Source organism: Nicotiana attenuata, chromosome 11, assembly GCF_001879085.1.
Source record: "Nicotiana attenuata strain UT chromosome 11, NIATTr2, whole genome shotgun sequence".
NCBI classification, from domain to species: Eukaryota; Viridiplantae; Streptophyta; class Magnoliopsida; order Solanales; family Solanaceae; genus Nicotiana; species Nicotiana attenuata.
The window spans coordinates 44390015-44414208 of record NC_031999.1 but is presented as its reverse complement, the minus strand read 5'-3'; the positions used below and the strand labels follow the sequence as shown (position 1 = coordinate 44414208).

General features: G+C 36.6%; 2 protein-coding genes across 2 annotated transcripts; one reads left to right on the top strand and one right to left on the bottom strand.

The window, feature by feature from the left end:
- Positions 5100 to 6209, top strand: LOC109234851 (uncharacterized mitochondrial protein AtMg00810-like). Its single transcript, XM_019400898.1, has one exon. The coding sequence runs from the start codon at positions 5100 to 5102 to the stop codon at positions 6207 to 6209; it is 1110 nt and encodes a 369-aa protein (XP_019256443.1).
- Positions 14417 to 20619, bottom strand: LOC109234434 (pyrophosphate-energized vacuolar membrane proton pump-like). The gene is made up of 8 exons (XM_019400421.1): positions 20229 to 20619; positions 16948 to 17522; positions 16455 to 16834; positions 16084 to 16170; positions 15667 to 15997; positions 15139 to 15549; positions 14994 to 15053; positions 14417 to 14904 (listed from the first exon to the last, which is right to left on the bottom strand). The coding sequence occupies exons 1-8, from the start codon at positions 20476 to 20478 to the stop codon at positions 14698 to 14700; spliced, it is 2301 nt and encodes a 766-aa protein (XP_019255966.1). The 5' UTR covers positions 20479 to 20619; the 3' UTR covers positions 14417 to 14697.

The following is a 24194-nucleotide window of genomic DNA, read 5'->3' as shown; positions in this document are numbered from 1 at the left end:
AATCAAGGAAAACAAGTAAGTCAATTAAGCATATTGTACAAATTGTAATTAAGAGATGAGATACGTAGACATGTGAAATTAGGCTAAACATGATGATTACACATGCTAGAGTAACTCAGTTAAGGAAATAAAAAGGAAACTAATCATTGTACTCTTAATTTTTAATTCGTACTTCCTGTTTTACCATTTTTATGTTTCAATTTTATGTTTAATCCTTGTATTATTGATCCGATTAAATTGTTGTCGATAAGAATTAATTTTTTGTTTTTGAGTCTTTAAGATTTAAGGTTGCTTCTGAAACTCTCTGATCTGCTTCATCTATAGAGTTGGCGAAGATCCTCCAGAAGAGGAGGGTCAATATAGCGTGTGTCCAGGAGACAAGGTGGGCAGGTCGAGTGCGAGGGACACGGACGGGTATAAACTTTGGTACTCAGGAACCCAGAAGGGTAAGAATGGAGTGGGTATTTTGGTGGATAGGGAACTTAGAGAGTCTGTGGTTGAGGTTAGACGAGTGAATAATAGGTTGATGATTATTAAGTTGGTGGTAGGTCAGTGCACCCTAAACGTCGTTAGCGCCTATGCGCCTCATGCGGGCCTAGATGAGGAGGTTAAACGGCACTTTTGGGAGGGGTTAGATGAGATTGTACGTCAGGAACCACCTGCTGAGAAGTTGTTTATAGGAGGAGATTTCAATGGTTATATTGGGTCGACCACAGGTGGGTATGACGAAGTGCATGGAGGTTTCGATTTTGGGGAGAGGAATGGAGGAGGAACTTCGTTACTGGACTTCGCTAAGGCTTTTGGGTTGGTAATTGCAAACTCTAGCTTTTCAAAGAGGGAGGAGCATTTGGTTACTTTTCAGAACGCGGTGGTAAAGACTCAGATTGACTATCTCCTCCTCAGGAGGTGTCACGACCCCAATCCCGGTCGTGATGGCGCCCAACACTAATGCTAGGCAAGCCCGACCAATTAATTACTCTCAACCCAATTACGCAATCCGTTAACAAATAATACGATTAAAATAGCAAATATTAAAGTTCCAATCCGAATCTAAATAAAATAGTACGGATATAATAACGAATATCCAAACATTCCCCAATAGATCTGGAGTCACGAGTCTAGAGCCTCTAGATGTAACAGAGTAATATATCCATAGTAATAAAGAAGTCTAGGATATGGAAAGATAAATGAAATAAAGGGGAGGAATCGGGTCCTGCGGACGTCAGGTAGCTACCTCAACAACTCCTGAAAATAAACTTCACGAAAACGGCAAACAGCTCCACTAAGTCTCCGGAGCACCTGAATCTGCACACATGGTGCAGGGAGTAAAGTGAGTACTTCCAACTTAGTGAGTAATAAACATATAAAATGGCTGAAAGTAAGAAATCCCGAAATATTACAATATAAAGCTATAATCAACGATTCAGCACATAAAACGGTGGAACAACAATAATACCAGGACAAGTAAGACAAATAGGTATAAATGCATGAATGCAATGCAATGCACATGACCGCTGCGGCGCGCAGCCCGATCCATTTGGGTACCCGCGCTCACTGTGGGGGTTCAGACTCCGGAGGGGCTCCTACAGCCCAAGCGCAATATCATCGTAACATTCGCTGCGGCGTGCAGCCCGATCCACACTCAGTCCAGATATATATATATATATATATGGCTTGCATGCATATAAACCTTTATTTATTTACTAACCATTTCGAGGCAGTGTCTAACTCAGGACTGATATCATGAAATATGCTAAGCATCATGGAAGCAGTGATAAGGATCCCTGAAGGATGCACATGATAGGCACAAAGCCCCAAACAATTCATAAACTCCAAGTAGGATAATTACCAAACAATTTCTAGTCAAGAACGCAGTACGAACATAATTCGGAACGGACTAGGTCACAATCCCCAGTCACAATCGACCCCGCACTCGTCATAGAGTACGTGTCTCGCCTCAATATAGCGTCACAATGTGATATACCGGGGTTTCAAACCCTCAGGTCATCATCTACATCTATTACTCACCTCAAGCCGGCCACAAGTCTAGCTCGCTATGCCTTTGCCTTTCGAATCAACCTCTTCGCACGCCGAATCTGATTAAAACCACAACGAATATATTACAATAGGCTAAAGAAACATAACCCAATCGAAAAGACTCGAAAAATACCAAAATTCACGAAGTTGGCAAAACCCGAGCCCCGGGCCCACTTCTCGAAAAATTACGAAATTTATATTACCGGATTCCTCGTCTTGCCACGAGTCCGTACATATAAAATTTACCAAATCGGAGTTCAAATGCCCCTTCAAATCCCAAATTTTTTCATTTCAAAACCCAATCCCTAGTTCTTCAAATTTATGCCCAATTTTCCAAGAATTAAAGGGTGATTCTTCAATAAAATAGCGTTTCTAGGTCACGAGACTTACCTCTAATAAATTCCCGTCAAAACTCTCTTCAATTTCCACCAAAAAGCTCTTGAGGTGGTTCAAAAATGGAGGAAACAATGAATGAGTCGCGGATGAAATATCATAATTAAACCCTTCTGTCGCCCAGCTTTTCTTCTACGCGAACGCGGTCAACACCCCGCGTTCGCGAAGGCAAATTTTTCCTTTGACCAAAGATACCCTACGCGAACGCGTCGACCCTCACGCGAACGCGATGGTCCAGCTTAACCTCCTACGCGAACGCGATACTCCAAACGCGAACGCGATGCACAGGACGTCCTCTTACGCGAACGCGACTCCCTCATTGCGAACGCGATGAACAAACTAGGCAGGGTCCCCAGGCCCTTCTACGCGAACGCGAGGCCACGATCGCGAATGCGATGACCCAGAAATCACAACTACGCGAACGCGATGGGCACCTCCGCGAACGCGAAGGCCAAAAGTGGCCTGCAACAGCTGTGCATTTTCTGCAACACTCAAAGTCCAAAAATCCTTCCGTTGATCACCCGGAATCACCCCGAGGCCCCTGGGACCTCAACCAAAAACACCAACCTACCCCAAAATATCATACGAACTTGTTCCAATCATCAAAACCCATCAAACAACACTAAAATCATCATTTCACATCGGATTCAAGCCTAAGTTTCTTAAAAACTTCCAAATTACGCATTCGATCACAAACCCAACCAAACGACGTCCGAATGACCTGAAATTTTGCACACATATCCAAAATCACCTAACGGAGCTACTACAACTCTCGAAATTCCATTCCGACCCTCGGATCAAAATCCCACCTATCCACCGGAACTCGCCAAAATGCCAACTTGCCAATTCAAGCCTAATTCTACTCCGGACCTCCAAAATCACTTCCGATCGCACTTCTAAGTCACAAATCACCTCCCGAAGCTAACCGAATCACCGGAATTCACATCCGAGCCTTCTAACTAATAAGTCAACATTCGGTTGACTTTTCCAAACCAAACCTTTCTTAAAGAGACTAAGTGTCTCATTTACTATCCAAACCAATTATATTAAACTCTAACTCACCCGTTGCTGATAATAAAACATGAAAGAGCAATAAATGGGGGAAACGGGGCTGTAATACATGAGACGACGGGTTGGGTCATCACAAGAACCATATCTTCCACCCAAGTGTTTGATCTGTTACATATAGACCTTTGGGGTCCTTACCACCTTGCCACACATGATAATTACAAGTATTTTTAAACTATAGTCGATGATTGTAGCAGATCAACCTGGACACAGTTGTTGAGCTATAAAAGTAATGCACTAGAAGTTATCAAAACCTTTGTTTGCATGGTTGAAAATCAGTTCCAAGTCTCCATTAAGACTGTTAGATCTGACAATGGGCTGGAGTTTACCAGTAATGCTTTTATCAATCCAAAGGAATTATTCACCAAAGAACTTGTCCTTACATACCACAACAAAATGGTGTGGTCGAGAGAAAACATAAGTACCTTCTAGAGACAACAAGGGCTCTCTTGTACCATTCTAAATTGCCCTTGAGGTATTGGGGAGAGTGCATCCTAACTGCAACATATTTGATAAATAGACTCCCCTCTACAATCCTAAATAACAAGTGTCCATTTGAAATTTTTTACAAGCAGAAGACTACATATTCCCATCTAAGGAGCTTTGGGTGTTTATGTTATCCTACCACTCTCAAAACCTAAAAACACAAATTTGAACCAAGAGCTAGTCCACACATCTTTGTAGGATATCTTTGGAACAAAAGGTTACAAGGTACTTGATTTGTTCAGTAAAAGGACACACATTTCTAGAGATGTACAGTTCCATGAACATATTTTTTCATTTGCTATTTCTCCCAATCATTCCACTTTTTCTTCTGTTCTGCACTTAATAGCTTTCAATCCCAATTATGTGCCTTCTCAGCCTAATTTTATAGATGATTGTGATCAGACTAACACTTTGGATAACTGTCAATTGCAGAATAAGGATCCCACACACAACTCTGTCACTGATTCCCATGTATCTTTTGATCATAGTGCACCTATCTCTGCATCTACATTTGCTCCCTCACATAACATATCTACACCTGCACCCTCATATGAGTCACCCATATCAGAAGACCTGAATACTGCCACCAGTCGTGTGAATGATCGTTCCACCACATTATCAAAACCTAGAAAGTCCACCAGGTCATACAATCCACCTTCTTACCTAAATGAATATGTATACTCCCTTCCAACCCTGAAGAATTACTCACAACACACGCATTCACTCAATTACTTTTTCACTAAAATCCAACATGTCTCCCTTAATACCTTGAGTCATAACAGTCAGCAGGTTATAAGGAATATTTCACATGACTGTGAGCCATGTTCATATGAGGAAGCAACCATAAATCCTGCTTGGCAAGCAGCTATGACACAAGAATTTAAGGCGTTATATGCTAATCATACTTGGATTTAGTGCATTTACTTGCAGGGAAGAAAGCCATAGGATGCAAATGGGTGTACAAAATCAAACACAAAGCAGATGGAAGCATATAGAGGTTCAAAGCAAGGCTTGTGGTTAAGGGTTATACACAACAAGTAGGGATTGATTACACAGAAACCTTCTCCCCTGTTGTCAAGATGATAACTGTCAGAACACTAATAAGTATAGCAGTGATGAAAGGTTGGGATCTCTTCCAATTAGATGTGAACAATGCTTTTCTACATGGGGATTTGCATGAGGAGGTGTACATGGAAGTTCCACAAGGTTTACAGGTTGACACACCAGGTTTTATATGCAAATTGAAGAAGTCCTTATATGGACTAAAACAAGCCAGCAGGCAATGGTATGATAAATTAACAGAATCTTTGTGCTCAAAAGGATATGTGCATTTTGTTAGTGACTACTCATTTTTCTATAAGAAGAATGGCTCCTCAACTCCATTTGTGGCTGTGTATGTGGATGATGTAATCCTCACGGGGACAGACTTGGAGGAGATCAATGCTTTGAAGAAGTTCCTACACAACAAGTTCAAGATCAAATATCCGGGCAAGCTGCATTATTTCTTGGGCCTAGAAGTGTTCTATAAAGATGATGGAGTGCTCATTTCACAAAGAAAATTTGCTATAGATCTGTTAAAGGAGTATGATTGTCTGGGGTGCACTACAGTCTCTTCTCCACTTGATTGCACAATTAAGTTGAAGGCAACTGAAGGATCCTTACTGACAGATCCCACATATTATAGGAAACTTGTGGGGAAGCTCAACTTCCTCATAAACACAAGACTTGACATAACATATAGTATGAAACATCTGAGTCAATTCATGCAATCGCCTAGAGAACCACATCTTAAAGCTACAATACTTGTTCTTAGATATTTGAATGTTAATCCCACACTTGATATTTTGTTGTCCAATAGACCTGACTGTACCTTAAAAGCTTATTGCGACTCAGATTGGGTTGTCTGCCCTGATTCTAGAAGGTCTGTGAGTGGCTATGTAGTTCTGCTTGGAGAGAGTCCCATCAGTTGGAAATCCAAGAAGCAGGACATAATTTCTTTATCGTCGGCAGAAGCTGAATACAAATCAATTCAAAAGGTAGTTGGTGAGTTGATATGGATAAGGAGACTGTTGGAAGAATTAACTGATGCATGCCAGAAACCTATTCATGTTTCCTGTGACAGTCAAGTTGTTGTACACATGACAAGGAACCCTGTGTTTCATGAGCGTACAAAGCACATAGAAGTCGATTGTCATTTCGTGAGAATAAGCTGCAAGATGGTCTGATTACTCTTCATCACATTTCAACAAATGATCAGTTGGTTGATATCCTAACTAAGTCTTTAACAGGCATTAAACATGCCGGCATCCGTGGCAAGTTGGCAATGAATTCTTCCCCACCAACTTGAGAGAGGGGTATTAAGATTGACTAAGCAATAATATATTTATATACATGCTATTAGTCTGTTAGTAATAGTTAGTTAGTTAGGCTGAAGTTAGTTAGCTGTTATTGAGTTGTTGCCAGTTGTCAAGTTAGGTATATTTCTTCTTACACATGTACATAATGCATAAACTGCAGTGAACTAAATCACTTTTACATTTCCCACATTCTCTCTCAGATTCTAAAATGTTCTCTTCAGCTAATTGATAGTAGCTTCAGCTTGATTCTTCTCTCCAATGGAGATCACACCTCAGAGATCCAAAGTTTTGACATATCCCTTGTTAATATTATTGGTAATTGTCACATAATAGCAATTAATTAGCAAGTGGTTACAAGTGACTGATTAGCAATAGCAAATGGATTATTTAATGTTAGATCTATAGTTACTGATTAGAAAACCTTAAAGCACAAATAATCAACTAAGATGTTGATTAGGACCTGTGATGATCCAAAGGGTCATCTTATATTTTACAACTCGATTCCGTGTTACGAGGTTTTCAAAACCTTATTTTATTCCTCCTTGATTTGCGTGCACAGTCCGAGCGTGTATCCGGAAAGCTTTTATGTGAAAAATTGATGAAATAATAATTTTTGGCCTAAAAAGTTAATTTTTGTTGACTTCGGTCAGCATTTTGGGTACCGGACCCGTGTTCTGACGGTCCAAGTGGGTCCGTAGTAAAATATAAGACCTGGGCGTATGCCCAGAATCGAATTCCGAGGTCCCTAGCCCGAGAAATAAATTTTTGATGAAAATTATAAGGCTGAAATTATAATGGTTTTAAGAATTTGGTTGATATTTGATCTTGTTGATACCGGGCCCGTATTATGGTTCCGCAATCCGGTACATGTCCGTTATGATATTTATACCTTATCTGTGAAATTTGGTGAGAAACGGAACTGATTTGAAGTGATTCGGGCCTTTGGTTGAGAACATAAAAGTTTTGAAGCTTTCTTGAAAATTTCATGCAATTTGGTGCTAATAAGATATTTGAAATACGTATCCATTTTTGCTGCAAGTTATTGTTTCATTTTGCGCGTACTTCTTTTTCGCTTTATTATATACTATATGCAGGTTATATTGTAATTGCCCCGCCGTAGCCTCGTCACTACCCCGTCGAGGTTAGGCTCGGCACTTACCAGTATATGGGGTCGGTAGTGGAGATTTTGGAGCTGGTAGTGGCTGATCGAGAGGTTGGAGGCATTTCATCTAGGAGACGCAAGGTAGTCCTGTTGGCGTCCACAGGCCCTGGCGTCCCCTTTTACTTTTCTATATTTCTGTTTTTCCTTCGTTTCAAACATATGTAATTTCGTTCAGACCAATATTTGTAGTAAACCATAGTGTGTTCGTGGATTGTGACACCAGACTCTGGTTAGTAGTAATAGTTATGGTATTGTGAATAAAACAAAAGGTTATTTTCGTATTTTCGCATTTATTTCTACTTGATTTAGTGTGTTAAATTTTAATCTATGAAATGTAAAGGAATAAGGTGGATAAAACTCTAACGTTGGTTTGCCTAGCGAGTGCGATGTTAGGCGTCATCGCGGTTTCGATGGTGAGAATTGTGGGTCACGACAGGACCTTTTGCACATAGTCTCTCCCTCATGTTCTATTTTCCGATATTCAATGTTTGACTTAATTAAAAAAACTAGCATCTATATAACTTTATTTAACGAGTCTCAAGAATTTACAATCAAGAACAATGTGTTATACATGAGACTAACTTTTAAAATTATTTCTTTCATATTTTGTTTTAGTATTTACTTACTTTATATCTAAAACATAAAACGTAGCACTAAATAGATTATTGTATAAGAATGAAAAACTTCTCTAGAATTTTGGCTTGAAATGCTAAAAAGATCTAATTGGAAATGTAACATTTCAAGTTTGAAACGATAAAGCATAATATGAAATTTTATACTTGAGTTGTAGGAGGGATAAGCATTTTCCATTTTAGAGATAATGTAAAGTTGTTGGACTGGACCAAAAGGAGGTCAGATCTGAAAATGGAGTTATTATATGGGCTGATTCCTTCTCTTGTTCCAATTTTTTTCACTTTTAGCCGCACCAAAAACTATTTACATTCAATAGCCAAAAAAGTGTATAAATTTTGTGGCATTTGCATCTATGCCCAGTATTGGGGTCACTATTAAACATATACCCGCTTTGCACAAAAAATTGCAAGTCTACCCATTTTTTGGATAACTTCAGATATACGGGCCTGAAGTAGCAAAAAATTATGTCTGAAGTTTGAACTTCAGAATTTTTTGCCTCAAGTGTGACCTTATCAAACCAAAACTTCAGATATTTTAGCCTGAAGTTTCGCCTGGCTTGCAAAGACAATCTGAAAAACTTCAGTTCATAGTGTAAACTTCAAACAAATTAGTCTGAAGTTCTTCAGTTTGTAATGCAAACTTCAGACCCGCTGAAGAACTTCAGACTTGGAATTAGCTGAAGAAGACAACCAAATTAGATAAAAGATCAAGAAAAAATTCTTGCTTATAAATATAAAAATCACTAGTGTAAGGGACTCCGGTCCAAGGCAGCCAATAATTTCTCGCTATAAAATTGAAGACGGTGAAATAAGATGCATCCAAAAAAGTTAATCTCACCACGATAACCAGTCCATGTAACCCTGTTACTGGGGGAGTTTACATCTATACCCGTTTTTTGGGTCACGTTTTAACTTGTGCCCGCTTTGCAAAAAAAATTGCAAGCGTACCTACTTTTTCGCGTAACTTCAGCATAAGGGGCTGAAGTAGCAAAGGCAATCACGCAAAACTTCAGCATTCTAGTAGACGGGCCTGAAGTAGCAAGTGTGCTGAAGTTTTTGTTTGTAATTGCTGAACTTCAGCATAGTAGCTGAAGTTTTGTTCTCTATTTGCTGAAGTTTTTGTTTGTAATTAATTGCTGAACTTAAGCATAGTAGTTGAAATTTTGTTCTCTATTTGCTGAAGTTTTTGTTAGTAATTGCTAAACTTAAGCATAGTAGCTGAAGTTTTATTCTCTATTTGCTGAAGTTTTATTTGTAATTGCACTAAATAATCTGAAGTTTTTTTGTCCTCGATTCATTAGTTTTGTCATTAAGCTTTTTCAAAAACTTCAGCAGAAGATGCTGAAGTTATTTAGTTCATCTGTAAAAACTTCAGCACTAAATAAGCTGAAGTTTTTTTGTCCTAGATTCATTCATTAGTTTTGTCATAAAGCTTGTTCAAACACTAAAGCAGAAGATGCTGAAGTTATTTAGTTCATTTGTAAAAACTTCAGCACTAAGGGTGTGGTTGGTACGAAGGAAAACATTTTCCGTAAAATATTTTCCAATTTTCCCATGTGTGGTTGGCTTAAATGTTTTGGAAAATATTTTCCTAATGAACTCATTTTCCTCCGATTGGAGGAAAATGTTTTCCTTATCAAGAGAAGGGAAAATATTTTCCAAAACTCCTTCTCAACCTTCCCTACTCTCACCAACCCAACCCAACCCCTATCTCCAAAAAAGGTATTTTTTTTTCTTCAAATTTCAGTTTTTCCGTTACCACCCACCCTACAACCCCACCACCCCCACCCCTCCAGCCAAAAAATATTATTTTTTATTGCAATTTTAAATTACTATTTTTCGTTTTCTACACCACCCACCAACCCCCCACCCCCCACCCCCCACAAAAAAAAATTACTTTTTTTTGTAATTTAAAATTCTGTTTTTTCCGTTTTTCTGCACTCCCCCCCCCCCCCTACGTCCCTGCCCCTCCAACCCCCCACCCCTCCCCCCAAAAAAAATATATTTTAATATATTTTTCAGTTTTAGTTTTTTATTTAAAGGTTCAAAATTTTACAAGTTCCAAAGTTAAGAGTTCGGAGGTTTATGTGTTTGGAAGTTTACGAGTTTAGAAATTATAAAGTTTACAAGTTAGAAATTCCGCGGTTTTGAAAGTTTAGCGGTTCGAAAGTGTGACGACCCGACCCGTCGTCTCATGAGTTACCACTCCGTTTCCCCCATTTCATGCTTCATTATCTGTATTTGGTGGGTTACAGTTGATTTGGATTGGTTTTGGTAGGAAATGAGACACTTAGTCTCTTTTAAGAAGGATTAAGTTGAAAAAGTCAACCGGACGTTGACTTATGAGTTAGAGGGCTCGGATGTGATTTTCGGTGATTCGGTTAGCTTCGGGGGATGATTTGTGACTTAGGAGCGTGATCGGAATTGATTTTGGAGGTCCGGTGTAGAATTTGGCTTGAATTGGCGAAGTTAGTATTTTGGCGAAACCCGGTTGATAGGTGAGATTTTGATCCGAGGGTCGGAATGGAATTCCGAGAGTTGTTGTAGCTACGTTAGGTGATTTTGGATATGTGTGCAAAATTTCAGGTCATTCGGACGTCGTTTGGTTGGGTTTTTTATCGAATGCGTGTTTCGAAAGTTTTTGAAGAACTTAGGCTTGAATTTGATGTAATTTGATGGTTTTAGTGTTAATCGTGGTATTTTTATGATTGGAACAAGTTTGAATAATGTTTTAGGACGTATTCGTATTTTTGGTTGAGGTTCCGGGGGCCTCGGGATGAGTTCGGATGGTTAAACGGAGAGTTTTGGGATTTTTCATGTTGCTAAGTCTGCCGCTTCTGGTATGTTTTCGCTTCTGCGGAATATGGACCGCAGAAGCGGTATCGCTTATGCGATTGGGGAACCGCAGAAGCGGTTTTGGACTCGAATTGGGTTTTCCGCAAAAGCAGATGTTTGGGCCGCAGAAGCGGTCCCGCTGGTGCGATTTATGGGCCGCAGGAGCGGTCGAGGCCTTTAAGTGGAGAACCGCAGAAGCGATATAAATGTCGCAGAAGCGGTCCCGCATAAGCGGGGACGGGACCGCATAAGCAAAAAGTGCTGGACAGAGAAGGTTTTAAGATAACATTTCATCCGCGAGCTAAGGGTATTTTTCCTCCATTGTGGAACATCTTGAGAGTTATTTGGGAGCAATTGAAGAGGGTTTCGACTGAAATTGACTGGAGGTAAGTTTTATGAGTTAAAAACGTAATTATTATGTGAAATTAACCTAGAAATTCGTGGAATTAAGCCTAAAATTGATGAACTAGGGCTTGAGATTTTGAGATTTAAATTTGGGATTTGAGGGAGCATTTGAGCTCGAATTTTGGTAAATTTGATATGTATAGACTCGTGGCGAGATGAGGAATCCATTGATGTGAATTTCCTGATTTTTCGAGAAGTGGGCCCAGGGTTCGGGTTTTGCTAATTTCGAGATTTTCGCTATTTTTCAATTGTTTTCGATTGGGTATTGTTCCCTTAGCATATTGTGATGTATTCGCTCTGATTTTGATTAGATTCGACGCGCGTGGAGGCCGATTTGAGGGGCAAAGGCGTCGCGAGCTAGAGATTTCACCGGTTTGAGGTGAGTAATGATTGTAAATGATAGTCTGAGGGTTTGAAACCCCGGATTTGCAAATCATAGTGCTGTATTGAGGTGACTTGCACGCCGAATAGCGATCATGGGGTAGAGCACCGTTGGGGATTGTGACTTGGTCCGTCCTGATTGATGAAATTACTACTTATTCGACTGAAACTACTTGTTATCATCATAATGTGGGCTGATTGCCATGTTTGGGCTTCGTGTCAACTATGTGAATCCTTCAGGGATTGATATCACTGCTTTCGCATTACTTTGCATATTACTTGATCTCGGTCCAGGGTATTAATACTGTTTTGCAAACTCACCCATTTTTCTAAGATTTGAAAAACTTAAGCAATATTTTATTGACGTTTTGAGCTGAGAACTATTATTTTAATATTGCCCAAGTGGCTTATGTGCATTTCTGGACTGAGCATGGATCGGGTTGCGCGCCGAAGCGGTATTGTATTGATATTGAGGCCGAGGGCCTGGTTGGTGCCACGAGATGGCTTGATTATTTGCGCTTGGGCTGTAGGAGCCCCTCCGGAGTCCGTACACACCCCCAGTGAGCGCCGTCGACGTTAAATATATGGATGGCTCGGGCAGCACGCTGCAGTGGGTACCGAAGTGTACCGTCATATGCATTGCATTGCACTCATGCATTGGTTCCTATTTGTATTATTTGTCATGACATTCCAGCACTCGCATTTCATTGGCTTCCATGCTATTTCTTGCACTGTTTACCTGATACCCTGGTGTTATGGGTTAATGGAGTGTTGTGCCCGAGGGGCTGACTTATGTGCTGTCTTGCATCTATCTGTTTCGCATTCATTTGCTTAACTGTTGGAAAAAGATATTTTCGAAAGAGGTTTTTAAATTGAGCCCAGATATTTCTAAAGATTATACGGTTTCACTGTTTTCTCAAAGGGTTACACTGTTCTATATAGCATTATGGCTTGCTTTACGTGGTTTCTTGCTGCTCAGTTATTATTTACCTTTATTACTCACTGAGTTGGAGTACTCACTTTACTCCCTGCACCTCGCGTGCAGATGCAGGTATTGGTTTACCCCGTAGCGGGTTTGAGCTGGTTGAGGATTTACTATCGTAGCTGAGCAAGGTGACCGCCAGCGTTCGCGGCACCGAATTTCTTCCTTTTTATTTCCAGAATTATTTCTATGTATTACAGGCTTTGTAGTTGTACCAAAATCCTTCTAGATGCTCGTGACTTGTGACACCCCGGACGGGCTGTGTTGGGTTGTAAATATCGTTACTTAATGTCATTAAGTCGTGTTTGCTATTCATTTATGTTAAATAATTTTGAAAGAGACGAATTGGGTTAGTTGGCTGGCCTTGTCTTCACGAGAGGCGCCATCACGACTAGTGCGGGTTTGGGTCGTGACAGAAAGTTTATGAAAAATGTGAGTTCGGAAGGTTGTTGGTTTGAAAGTTTATGACTTCATGTTTATTATATCTAAATTATTTATGAATACTCTTGAGAAGTCATTTTCCTTAATTTGCGTACCAAACACCGGAAAATGAATAAGATTACTACTTGTTTTCCAAGAAAATATTTTCTTGGAAAACATATTTTACCGAAAACATTTTTCGTTATACCAAACACACCCTAAATAAGCTGAAGTTTTTTTGTCCTGAATTCATTAGTTTTGTTATAATCAGACTACTATAAAATAATCAGATTGCCAACAGTATCTAAATCATAAAATTTTGAAAACAAATAAACGTGAAAAGAACAGAATTATCATGAAAAGAATCACTAAGTGTTACCTTAAACTTCCCGTACGTAAAATATTCACAAATTATTGTCTACTAGCTTACGTAATTATTTATAATTTATTTTTAAATAATCTGATAAACATACTTATGGCAATCATCCCATGAACTGAAGTTTCATAGCAGCACCAACAACAGCAGAAGAAAGAAGAAGAAGAAGAAGAAGAAGAAAACGAAGGAGGAGAAAGAGGAAGAGAAAGGGGGCTGAAGTTGTTTAAAAAGTGGGTACAAATTAAAAAAAATTTAAAAAATGGGTATAGGTTAAATGGGGGCGACCAAATAGAGCGCCCCGTGCAATTTTTACCTGTTACTGGTATCTGATCCTGGACCCTTTGTTCTTATATTCAGCATAATACAACGTACTTAATGCAAAACTCATACCCCAGTGCTAAATTTATATATATATATATATTTGGTCGCCCCCATTTAATCTATATCCATATTTTTAAAATTATTTAACTTATACCCTAATTTATACAACTTCAGACGCCTCCTCTTCTTCTTTTATATATATATATATATATATATATATATATATATATATGAGAATATATATATGAGAATAGAGGATTCGAGTTACGAGAGTGGACTGCTACTATTTGATAAGCTGCTTTCAATCTTTGCTTTTCCGAAAAGACTTTCTTTTTTTGATTAAAAAATAAATAAATTAACATAGAGAACATCATCAAATAGAATTGATTAAACAAATAGAGTTCCGTTTATGTTGTAAAAGAAAAAACTTAATTGATTCAACTCGCTGTCTCTTTCGAAGTTAGAAGCCAAACTGTAAATCTGTTTAAAATCTTTAATGTAAATTTGGAAGTAATATCTACCTCATGTTATATTGTAGATTTTGGAGAAACGAACACAAAGCATAAGAAAAATTCAAAAATTAACACCCGAAACGGGCAAGGACGAGAAGGTATTTAAGAAACTGATACAAATAACTCTAGGAAAGAATATTGATGTTCTTCTGAATTCTGCAAAAACATTTCACCCTTACCATCAACACTCATTGTCGTGAATATCTCTCCTTCCACAGCCCACATTCTAGCGACTAAAAACACGAAAAATGCTGGAAAGGTAGTTAAACGAAGAGAAAGGGAGCGATAGATTTCGTGAGACAGTCATGTGACCTAGGAGTGGCATTCGTTTTAAAATAGCTTGAAGAGAAGACCACCGTGAGTGGCGAAGAAGGGAGCGAACACGAGGGATTCGACAGCCATCAGCTTGATAAGAATGTTCAATGATGGTCCAGACGTGTCCTTGAGAGGGTCACCAACAGTGTCACCAATCACAGCAGCCTTGTGTGCATCAGATCCCTTGGGGCCAAGGGTTCTTGCATGTTCTGAGGCTCCGGCCTATCGTTCAAAGACCAACACAAATAATTAGTGTTGAAATATAGTTTCTATAGCTTGGTCCAAATGAAAGTTCCAACTAAAATATTTACCTCAATGTACTTCTTAGCATTATCCCAGGCACCACCTGTATTAGAAGCAGAGATGGCAATCTACAAGAACAAAGTTGATCCAGGATTAGAGATTTAGACCATTTGAAGTATTTTAAAACACATCATCAATATGTGATATGTTTACCTGTACACCGGAGACGAGAGATCCTGCAAGCACACCAGAAAGTGTTTCGACGCCAAACAAGATTCCAACAATCAATGGAGTGAGCATGACAAGAGCACCAGGTGCAATCATCTCCTTGATCGATGCATCTGTAGAGATCTTGACACAGGTGGCGTAGTCAGGCTTGGCAGTTCCTTCCATGAGACCAGGAATGGTGTTGAATTGCCTGCGCACTTCCTCAACCATCTTAAGAGCAGCGCTTCCAACACTCTTCATTGTCATGGCTGAGAACCAATAAGGAAGCATGGCACCGACTAGCAAACCAATAAATACTTTAGGTGTCAAGACATCTACAGTGGAAATTGCTGCTCGGCTGACAAATGCCCCAAAGAGGGCCAGAGACACAAGAGCAGCAGAACCAATGGCAAATCCCTGTCATCATTACAGGTACAATAAGTTAAAATCACAAGTCATCACAAGATAATGTAGCAACTTCAAACTAAACCCCGGACGATGCTTAGCGTGTACGTATAAGCAAATTCATTTTACCTTTCCAATAGCTGCAGTGGTGTTTCCTGCAGCATCAAGTGCATCAGTTCTCTCTCTGATTCTGTGGCTCATTCCAGCCATCTCAGCAATGCCTCCTGCATTATCACTGATGGGACCATATGCATCAATTGCCAAACCAGTGGCTATAGTGCTCAGCATTCCTAGGGCAGCAACTGCAATGCCATACATTGCAGCAAAGCTGAAGCTAACAAATATACTGACTGCTATGGCAAATATGGGGATGATCACTGATTTATAACCCAAGGCAAGGCCAAAAATAACATTTGTTGCAGCACCAGTCCGACATGAATCAGCAACATCTTGCACAGGGCTGGAAAGGGAAAAAGACAGCTTAAAATTTCTGACATACAAGAGCCAATGAAGCTAAGAAATTGACTACAAAAACCAGGTACCCACCTGTAAGCATTGCTGGTATAGTACTCGGTGACGAACCCAATAATAAGTCCAGCCCACAAACCAACTCCGACACACAAGAACAACTGCCTGCAAGTTTAAATCAGATTCAGCTACCTGTGCGCCTCAGACTTAAATATTTTAAGAGACAGGGAAAGGAAGGTCAAAAAGCAGCTTTTTCATCCATTCAAACGGAAAAAGGTTTTGTCAAATCTTCTGCAGGGGATTCTTCTATCTTCATACTCATTTCATGCTTACAACTTCCAGTTTTTCACAACCAATCCCAAATAATATGAACCAATATACAGACAATGAGACAATGCAGGGGTGTCACTACACCAAGTTATAAAAGTAACAGCGGATTTTAGACTTACCAGCTTTTTACTTCTTTCTGAGCCCCGAAATTGAATATTGTGAAGGTCGATGGAAGGGCAATCCAAGTAACAACAGCAATTCCAACTGTCATGAGAGCAGTTGAGATAACGAGTTGCTGCTTCAATGCTGGCTCGATTTCCTTAACAGCCTTGACTTCAAAGAAATCAGTTGCGAATAAGGTGGTAAGCAAACAAACGAGGATACCAACAGAGCTGACGAGAAGGGGATATAGCATAGCAGTGAACTCATGGTTGACACCGAAGGAGGAGATTGAAGCAACAACAAGAGCTGCACAGGATGACTCTGCATAAGACCCAAACAGATCTGATCCCATACCAGCAATATCTCCGACATTGTCACCGACATTGTCAGCAATAACCTGAGAGACCATTTACACTTCAGAGCTAACTAGAAAAGCAGCTTTTTTAATAAGGCTGACTAAAAAATAAGTTTTTAAGTGGATTAATAAAACTAATTGATAAATAACCATACCGCTGGGTTTCTAGGATCATCTTCAGGGATGTTCCTTTCCACCTTGCCCACAAGATCAGCTCCAACATCTGCTGCTTTGGTATAAATACCTCCAGCAACTCTACCAAAGAGGGCCATTGAAGATCCACCAAGCCCATAACCTGTTATAGCCTCAAAAAGACCTTCCCAGTCATCACCATAGTACAACTTAAATAGAAGGATGGTTATGTACAAAACCAGAAGACCGTTTGCAGCAAGAAGGAAACCCATCACAGCACCAGATCGGAATGCAACAATAAAAGCCTTCCCAACACCTTTTCTAGCCTCCAAGGTAGTTCTGGCATTTGCATATGTAGCAATTTTCATTCCAAGAAACCCGGACACCACAGATGTAACAGCACCAAGCAAGAAAGATACGGTGCTGAAGACAGCAGTGGCAAGAGCGGGCTTGCAAGTTTTGGTGGTGTCATATGTACAGGGTTGGTTCTTTGTGCTGAAACCCTCAACAGACCCGAGGAAAAGGAAGATTAAAATTGCAAAAGCAACCATGAAAACACCAACATACTGGTACTCAGTAAAAAGGAATGATGTTGCACCTGTGGCATCATTAGATTCGAAGCTATTATCAGGGAGGTTACACTATAAAAGTTAACAATCAGGTAAGAGTTTTTTTAAGTTCTCTATGAGACACTGATTATGCAGCAACAACACAAAATCTTCTTTACCAAAGAATAACATTGCAATGTTCCAAATAAATTATCACCAAGAGAAACTAAAGGTATTTGCAGTATAGAAGTTGACCAGAAAGCCATTTATCAATTGAACTTTAAACAAATCTAGCAATTCATACAACAGGATAAAAGAAAAGCCTTTTCAATCATTCGACATCCATCATAAGGCCAGTTGGTATACTCAAGATCTCACTGCCAAAATTTAACTGTTCAATCTTACACTGAACACTGTCTTGTCAACATTTTATATTTTTTTTTTTTTGGGCATCCATTTTAAAGTAAATCAACCATGTATACTGAGACCAAAATCACTCTTTTTGTATTCCTTTTTTTCTGTTTTTCCTTTTTTTGTTCATGAGAAAAGCCATAATGGCTTATCCGCAGAAACGCAATCTCATTGGCAGAGTGCAAAATGTTCAGATCCCATAACTTGAGAAATAAAAGTCCTCTAATTTCTTTTCTTATAATTTAATATTCTGAAACAGCCAGCCAGGATACTCAATGTAAGTACAAAACTAACCTTGTGGAAATCAGGGCAATTTGATCCCTCTAAACCTAAAATCAACCTTTTTCTAATGAAATTATTAAAGAAAATGCTCAGATATAATACTTATATCCATAAGATACTGGTAAAAAAAATTAAATTTGTGTATCTTAATTTATAAATAGCAAAAAGACCTTAAGCATTAAGTATCTCAAAATCAGCAGCCTTGCCACTAAGGTGGCCATCTATATTAAACAACTGACACGTGATGGTGATGATAGCAAATTACCAAGCCAACACGGCATGTTAGATCTACTAGTGTCAGAACAACACCGACAGGCAAGTGTTTAACAGCAACTAGGAATTTCTTATTTTATTTTAGGTATGAAAGGTTGCTTGAGATAGTATCTAATTTGCAATTAATTATACCCTTCATAATCACAACAACCAAAGAAAGTTCCACTATAATTAAAGACCAAAAGTAAAGTCCAAGTCTAGAAAACGTGTGACAAAAGCAAGAAGGAATTACATAATTTAATAGAGTTGAAGCCCTATGCACGTATGGTGTAAAAAATATTTACACAATTAAATTACAACATAAAATAATTACACTGAGAATTTATATGATAAGAATTAATTGATAATTTAGTAAAAACGATAACTACCTTACAATCATAGGTTAAACTGATAGTGAAAAAGAATATACAATATAAAATATTACACAATTAAATTATATATAAGTTGATTATATGTGAATCTATACGATAAGAATTAATTATAACCTAGTAAAATGATAATTAACTTCCAATCACTAAATAAAATCACTAATAGTGAAAACATATTTTATGCAGGTAAAATTGTTAGACAACACAATTTACGTATAAGATAATTACACGTAAATCTATATGATAAAAATCAAAGGTAACCTAGTAATTATGATAACTAACTGGCTATCACTAGTAAAGTATATAAAAAAAAAGCCCTAGGGTAAAAAAATATTTACACAATCAAATTACAACATAAAATAATTACACTGAGAATTTATATGATAAGAATTAATTGATAATCTAGTAAAAATGATAACTACCTTAGTATCATAGGTTAAACTGATAGTGAAAAAGAATACACAATATAAAAAATATTACACAATTAAATTATATATAAGCTGATTATATGTGAATCTATACGAATAGTGAAGACATATTTTATGCAGGTAATATTATTTAGACAACACAATTTACGTATAAGATAATTACGCGTAAATCTATATGATAAAAATTAAAGGTAACCTAGTAATTATGATAACTAATTGGCTATCACTAGTAAAGTATATAAAAAAACTTCTATGCAGTAAAAAATAAGGTTATTACATGAATCTATGTAACAAAAATTAAGTGATAACCTAATAAAAATAATATTAATTTGTTATCACATATTAAATTACTAATAATATATTAAAAGAAATTTTTATACTATCAGTATATATAACTTAAATAACTTAAATCCAATTTGATAACGAGAACAACACGGAATGAACAAAGAAGCTAGATCTTTATCCACCAGCAAAAAAGAAACTAATTTACAGCATTAATCAGCATATCACATCTGGAACTACCAAAACAAACAAAATCAAACAATTGAATTAACATAATTACAAAGAAATTACTCCAAATTAACCTCGCAGTAAGCGAGGAAACAGTTCTTATCATTTTACTCATATTCACCGTCAATATAATTAAGAAAAACCATTCCACAAAATGTATCTGTATAAATTAAGTGCACAAATCAAGGTTTATCAGCTACTCAGCAAAAAAAAGAAGGCAGATCAAATTAAAGGCAAAATGTACAAAAACCACATAAATGAGTTAAACAATTATACTACGAGTTCTATTGTATTAAGTAATTACAGATAAATTTCTTAAAGTAATTAGTAATCTCACAAAAAAGGATAACTTGCTAACACAAATTAAAATTCATGAATAGTGTAAAAATGATATAGTAATAGTCAATGTATTAACTTCAATCCAAAATTCAAACAACAGCAAAAGCAAACGTGACGTATATTTACTGCGGTAACTTTTTTTTACCTTCAGAAATGGCGTTTTGAATTTCGGCGCATTTCTGAACAACGCTATGGTCATTAATGCCTTCTTCTTCTTCAATGAGCGATTCAGCAGCGTAACCATTCTTATCGTCGGCGGCGGCGGAGGACTTATCAATACTGAGCGTCACTTTAGAGACGAGAAACCATTGAAAAAGCGAGAAAGCGATGCCGACGACGGCACATACCGGAATCAAAATCTCCGTTCCGAGATCTGATAAAATTGGCGCTCCCATAACTCCGACCGACGGCGGACTACCGGAGCTCCGGTGAGAAATGAAGAAAAAATAATAGAGAGAGAAAATGAGATTCGTGGGAAGTGTGCTTTGTGGTTACACTGAAGAAGTGTGAAGATATGTTTTTGAGAAGGTGTTTATGTGTTGATATTTATAGTGTAAAGCTGCGCCAGCCAGGTATATAGATAAATGGATTTCTGTTAGGTTGTAAATATCAAAACTACGGACTTTCTATTTTTCTTTTTCTGTTTATATTTTCAATTTTTTTTTCTTTATTGGCTATTGCTCAAGTGCTCATTTATTAAAGAAAATTTAGGTGGGGTTTTTGGTTAAAGTTTCTCGAAACTTGAGTTTGCTTATTAAAATTTTATGCGCTGAGTGAAAATAATTTTTATATCTCATAAAATATAATTACAAATAATATTATTTTAAAACAAATTTAGGTGAGGTTTGTTTGAAGTTTTTAGAAAATTGAGCTTGCATAATAAAAGTTGAAGAGTTATACGATCAGGTTACCTAAAATATAATTTATTTAATAATTATTACTCCTAGTTAGTAATATTGATTATGTAACTTTTTTTATATATATCGGTGTATATAACTTAAATTTTTTGAGAAAAAGTATTAATTTAAGATTATTCTAAGAAAATATGACTTTTTATAAGATTTTTCAAACTTTGTTTCTGAAATATCCCTAAAACTCAAAGACTAGTTGTTTGGAATTTTTAAAATTTTGAATATTGAGTTTGGAAATATTTTTTCAGAAATTAAAAAATTTCCTTTTTTTTTCCAAAGCAAATCAAATTAGCCTTTTCAAAATTCAAAAATTGAGTTTGCGAACTCAACAATACCCTTAAATAGCTTTGACTTTGGTCGAAAAAAATAATATACACTGAAATAAATAAGCTGCTAGATTTTAAATTTGCGTCTCACCTCCAGTTGAGAATGTAAATGTATGGATCTATGTAGAAATATGGCATCATATATTATGAAAGTTTTTGTCCAATTATTAAAAAAAATTATGAATGGTAAATAAGTTAACAACCAATTAGCTTGTTAATTATGTGCAAATAAATCTTATGCATCCACAAATGACTATTGATTTTCCCTATTTTCAAGTTAATAACCAATTTATTTTCTTTCATTAGATAACTTTAGTTAAATCTTGTGCATCAACAAAGACGGAGTTACGATTTGAAATTTATGAATATGGGATTGTAATCCTTTTAAGATACTGAATTCTAAATTAATAATTTGTTCATATTAGTAAAAAATTTTAAACAAATAAAAAATTAAAACTAAAGCTACTGAGTTCGAACGAATACACGATTGACTCTTTAGCTCCACCCTATGCATCAAAGGCTTATAAAGAACATAAACAATTTTATATAACAATAATATTGTACTCTCATGATATTAAAAAAAAAATAAACACATATTAACTAAAATTATCTTAGACGTTTTTTGGTACTTTTAAATAAAAAATTGTTATATGAGTAACTTTTTTGGCATTTGTTGTGATCCATAATATTTGATTATTTTAGATATCAAAAAGGAATTAACTTTTTTTTTCCAAAGTTTTTTTTGGAGTAAAGAGCTTAGGAGTAGTTCATTATATTTCCAATAACCAAATTAAGATTAATATGGTGTTAATTAATGTTAAAAGGTGAAATGTGTGAGAAAAGTCAGAAACACCTAATGGAGTAATAAATTAGGTAGCTTTATCCAAATTCCAAAGCAATAAATTTTTGAAGGTCTTAAATTTAAAAGAAAAGTTGTAAAAAAGGTAAGAGAATTTAAAGTTAGTGTGAATTACACGCTAAGTAATACTACCAATATAGAGGATAATGAGATAGAGCATCCACGTCAGAGATGAGAAAGATAAAGAGATTAGCTTCAACCCTTCCAACGGACAAGAGAAACCGAATATTGTAAAAAAGGAATGCAGTCATTAATTAAGAGATAATTAAAAGTCTTAACTACTCTCTAAAATATCTGCCTTAATTAAATATAATGGATAGAAGAGAAGAACTATAGAAGGTGAGTACAATAGATACTTATGGTGCGGTTTTTCCTCGAATTCCGTGCATAGCGAAAGCTTAATGCACTGAATTGTTTTTTTTCCCCTCTTTACCTATTTTATTGTAACAACAAAAATAACATACTCAGTAGTATCCCACATCAGTGGGGTATGGGGAGGGCAGTATGTATGCAGATCTTACACCTACTTTGTGAGGATAGAGAGGCTATTTCCAATACACCCTCGGCTAAGAAAAATTTACCTATTTTATTGCAACGAGAAAATAAAAATAAATGGTTCCAATCCGTAATAGGTCATTACCTAAAGAGTAAAACACAATTAATCCCCCGGACCACATTAGTTGTCCTGATTACTAAATATATTGGTCCACAATAGTTGTCATTTTAGTAAATCAAGGTATAACTAATTATCTTTTTTTCCATTTGGCCTTAGTAATAAATGTTCTTGAAGGTAAAAATGTTGACTACATTGCATAAAAACACTTAGAAATGAAAAGTATTAAATAAGGGTATAATAGTCAAAAAGCCTTTTTATTAATAATTTCTTAAAGGGCGTGTAAAAGAGAAACAAGACAATTAAAATGGACCAGAGGATGTACCATAGAGGGTGTAGTTAGGATCAGTGTTTTAAAAAGTGTTTTTGGGACTAGTCTCGGTGCTCGCCCTCGCATGAAGCACTATCAAAATGCCTTGAGGATCATGTGCAGAGGCGGATCCAGGATTAAAATTTTATAGGGTTCAGCCTTTAAGGTTTTAAGCTTGAACACATTATAGTTTTAAAGTTGTGGGGTCATATCTATTATTTGTTACACTTTTAGTGAATTTTACATATAAATTTATGCTCCGTATAAAAAATTATGGGTTTAATTAAACCTCTTACCGTTGTGTTGAATTCGCCCCTGATCATCTGTGCGGCTAAGATCTGTGAGACTTACACCCTCAAGCGCCCCTTTGTGCGCTATAAACACATGTAACGCTCAACGCTCGAGACTCGCCCAACAATTTCTATGCAAATCACGTGTCGAATTTACTTATTAACACCGTTGACCTTAAAATTCTTTAACAAATGAATAATTAATTTCTTTTAGTCTATAGGAATATAAAAATTATGAACAACTCAAATAATGAACTACAGTATTACATATTTATTAATTGAGAACATCGTGAGGGTGAATATCATTTGAATATTTTTTCTGAAAATAGATAACCAAAATTTATATCTTTGCTTGCTAGATTTTCATGTCTTAGTATGTCTCTCAAAATTATTATACATTTTTATTTTGTTATTTAAAAATAATTTTGATTTTACTCATAAAGGAGTAATATTTTAGATTACAGTATTAATAAAAATTATTGTTTTTAGAGAGGTAAAATATTCAGTTTATTAATATCTTTTAAGAAATTATGATTTTAATTGTTCGAAAGTTAAGACGTTATAGTTGATTTATATTTCATAGTAACTTTAATAGTATTGCATTGTTTATACTTGTAAAATATGTTAGATATTTTATTTTCAATGTGTTTCTTTAATTTCTTTTAGTTTTCTTAAACTTTTAATGCATTTTTTTATGTTTATGTTATAATGCTATATTATTAATGTATAAATTAAACTATTAAAGATATGTTGTATCTTACGCCCATATCTCGAGGCTTATGCCTAGGCCCCTAGCAAATTA

What these genes read in the sequence shown, in the direction of transcription:
- LOC109234851 (XM_019400898.1), top strand. Translation starts at nt 5,100, where the DNA reads ATGAAAGGTTGGGATCTCTTCCAATTAGATGTGAACAATGCTTTTCTA.
- LOC109234434 (XM_019400421.1), bottom strand. Translation starts at nt 20,478, where the DNA reads ATGGGAGCGCCAATTTTATCAGATCTCGGAACGGAGATTTTGATTCCG. An exon ending in TATACCAGCAATGCTTACAG is followed by an intron (nt 15,998 to 16,083) that starts GTGGGTACCTGG and finishes TTCCCTTTCCAG; the next exon opens with CCCTGTGCAAGATGTTGCTG. An exon ending in ATGCTAAGAAGTACATTGAG is followed by an intron (nt 14,905 to 14,993) that starts GTAAATATTTTA and finishes TTTGAACGATAG; the next exon opens with GCCGGAGCCTCAGAACATGC.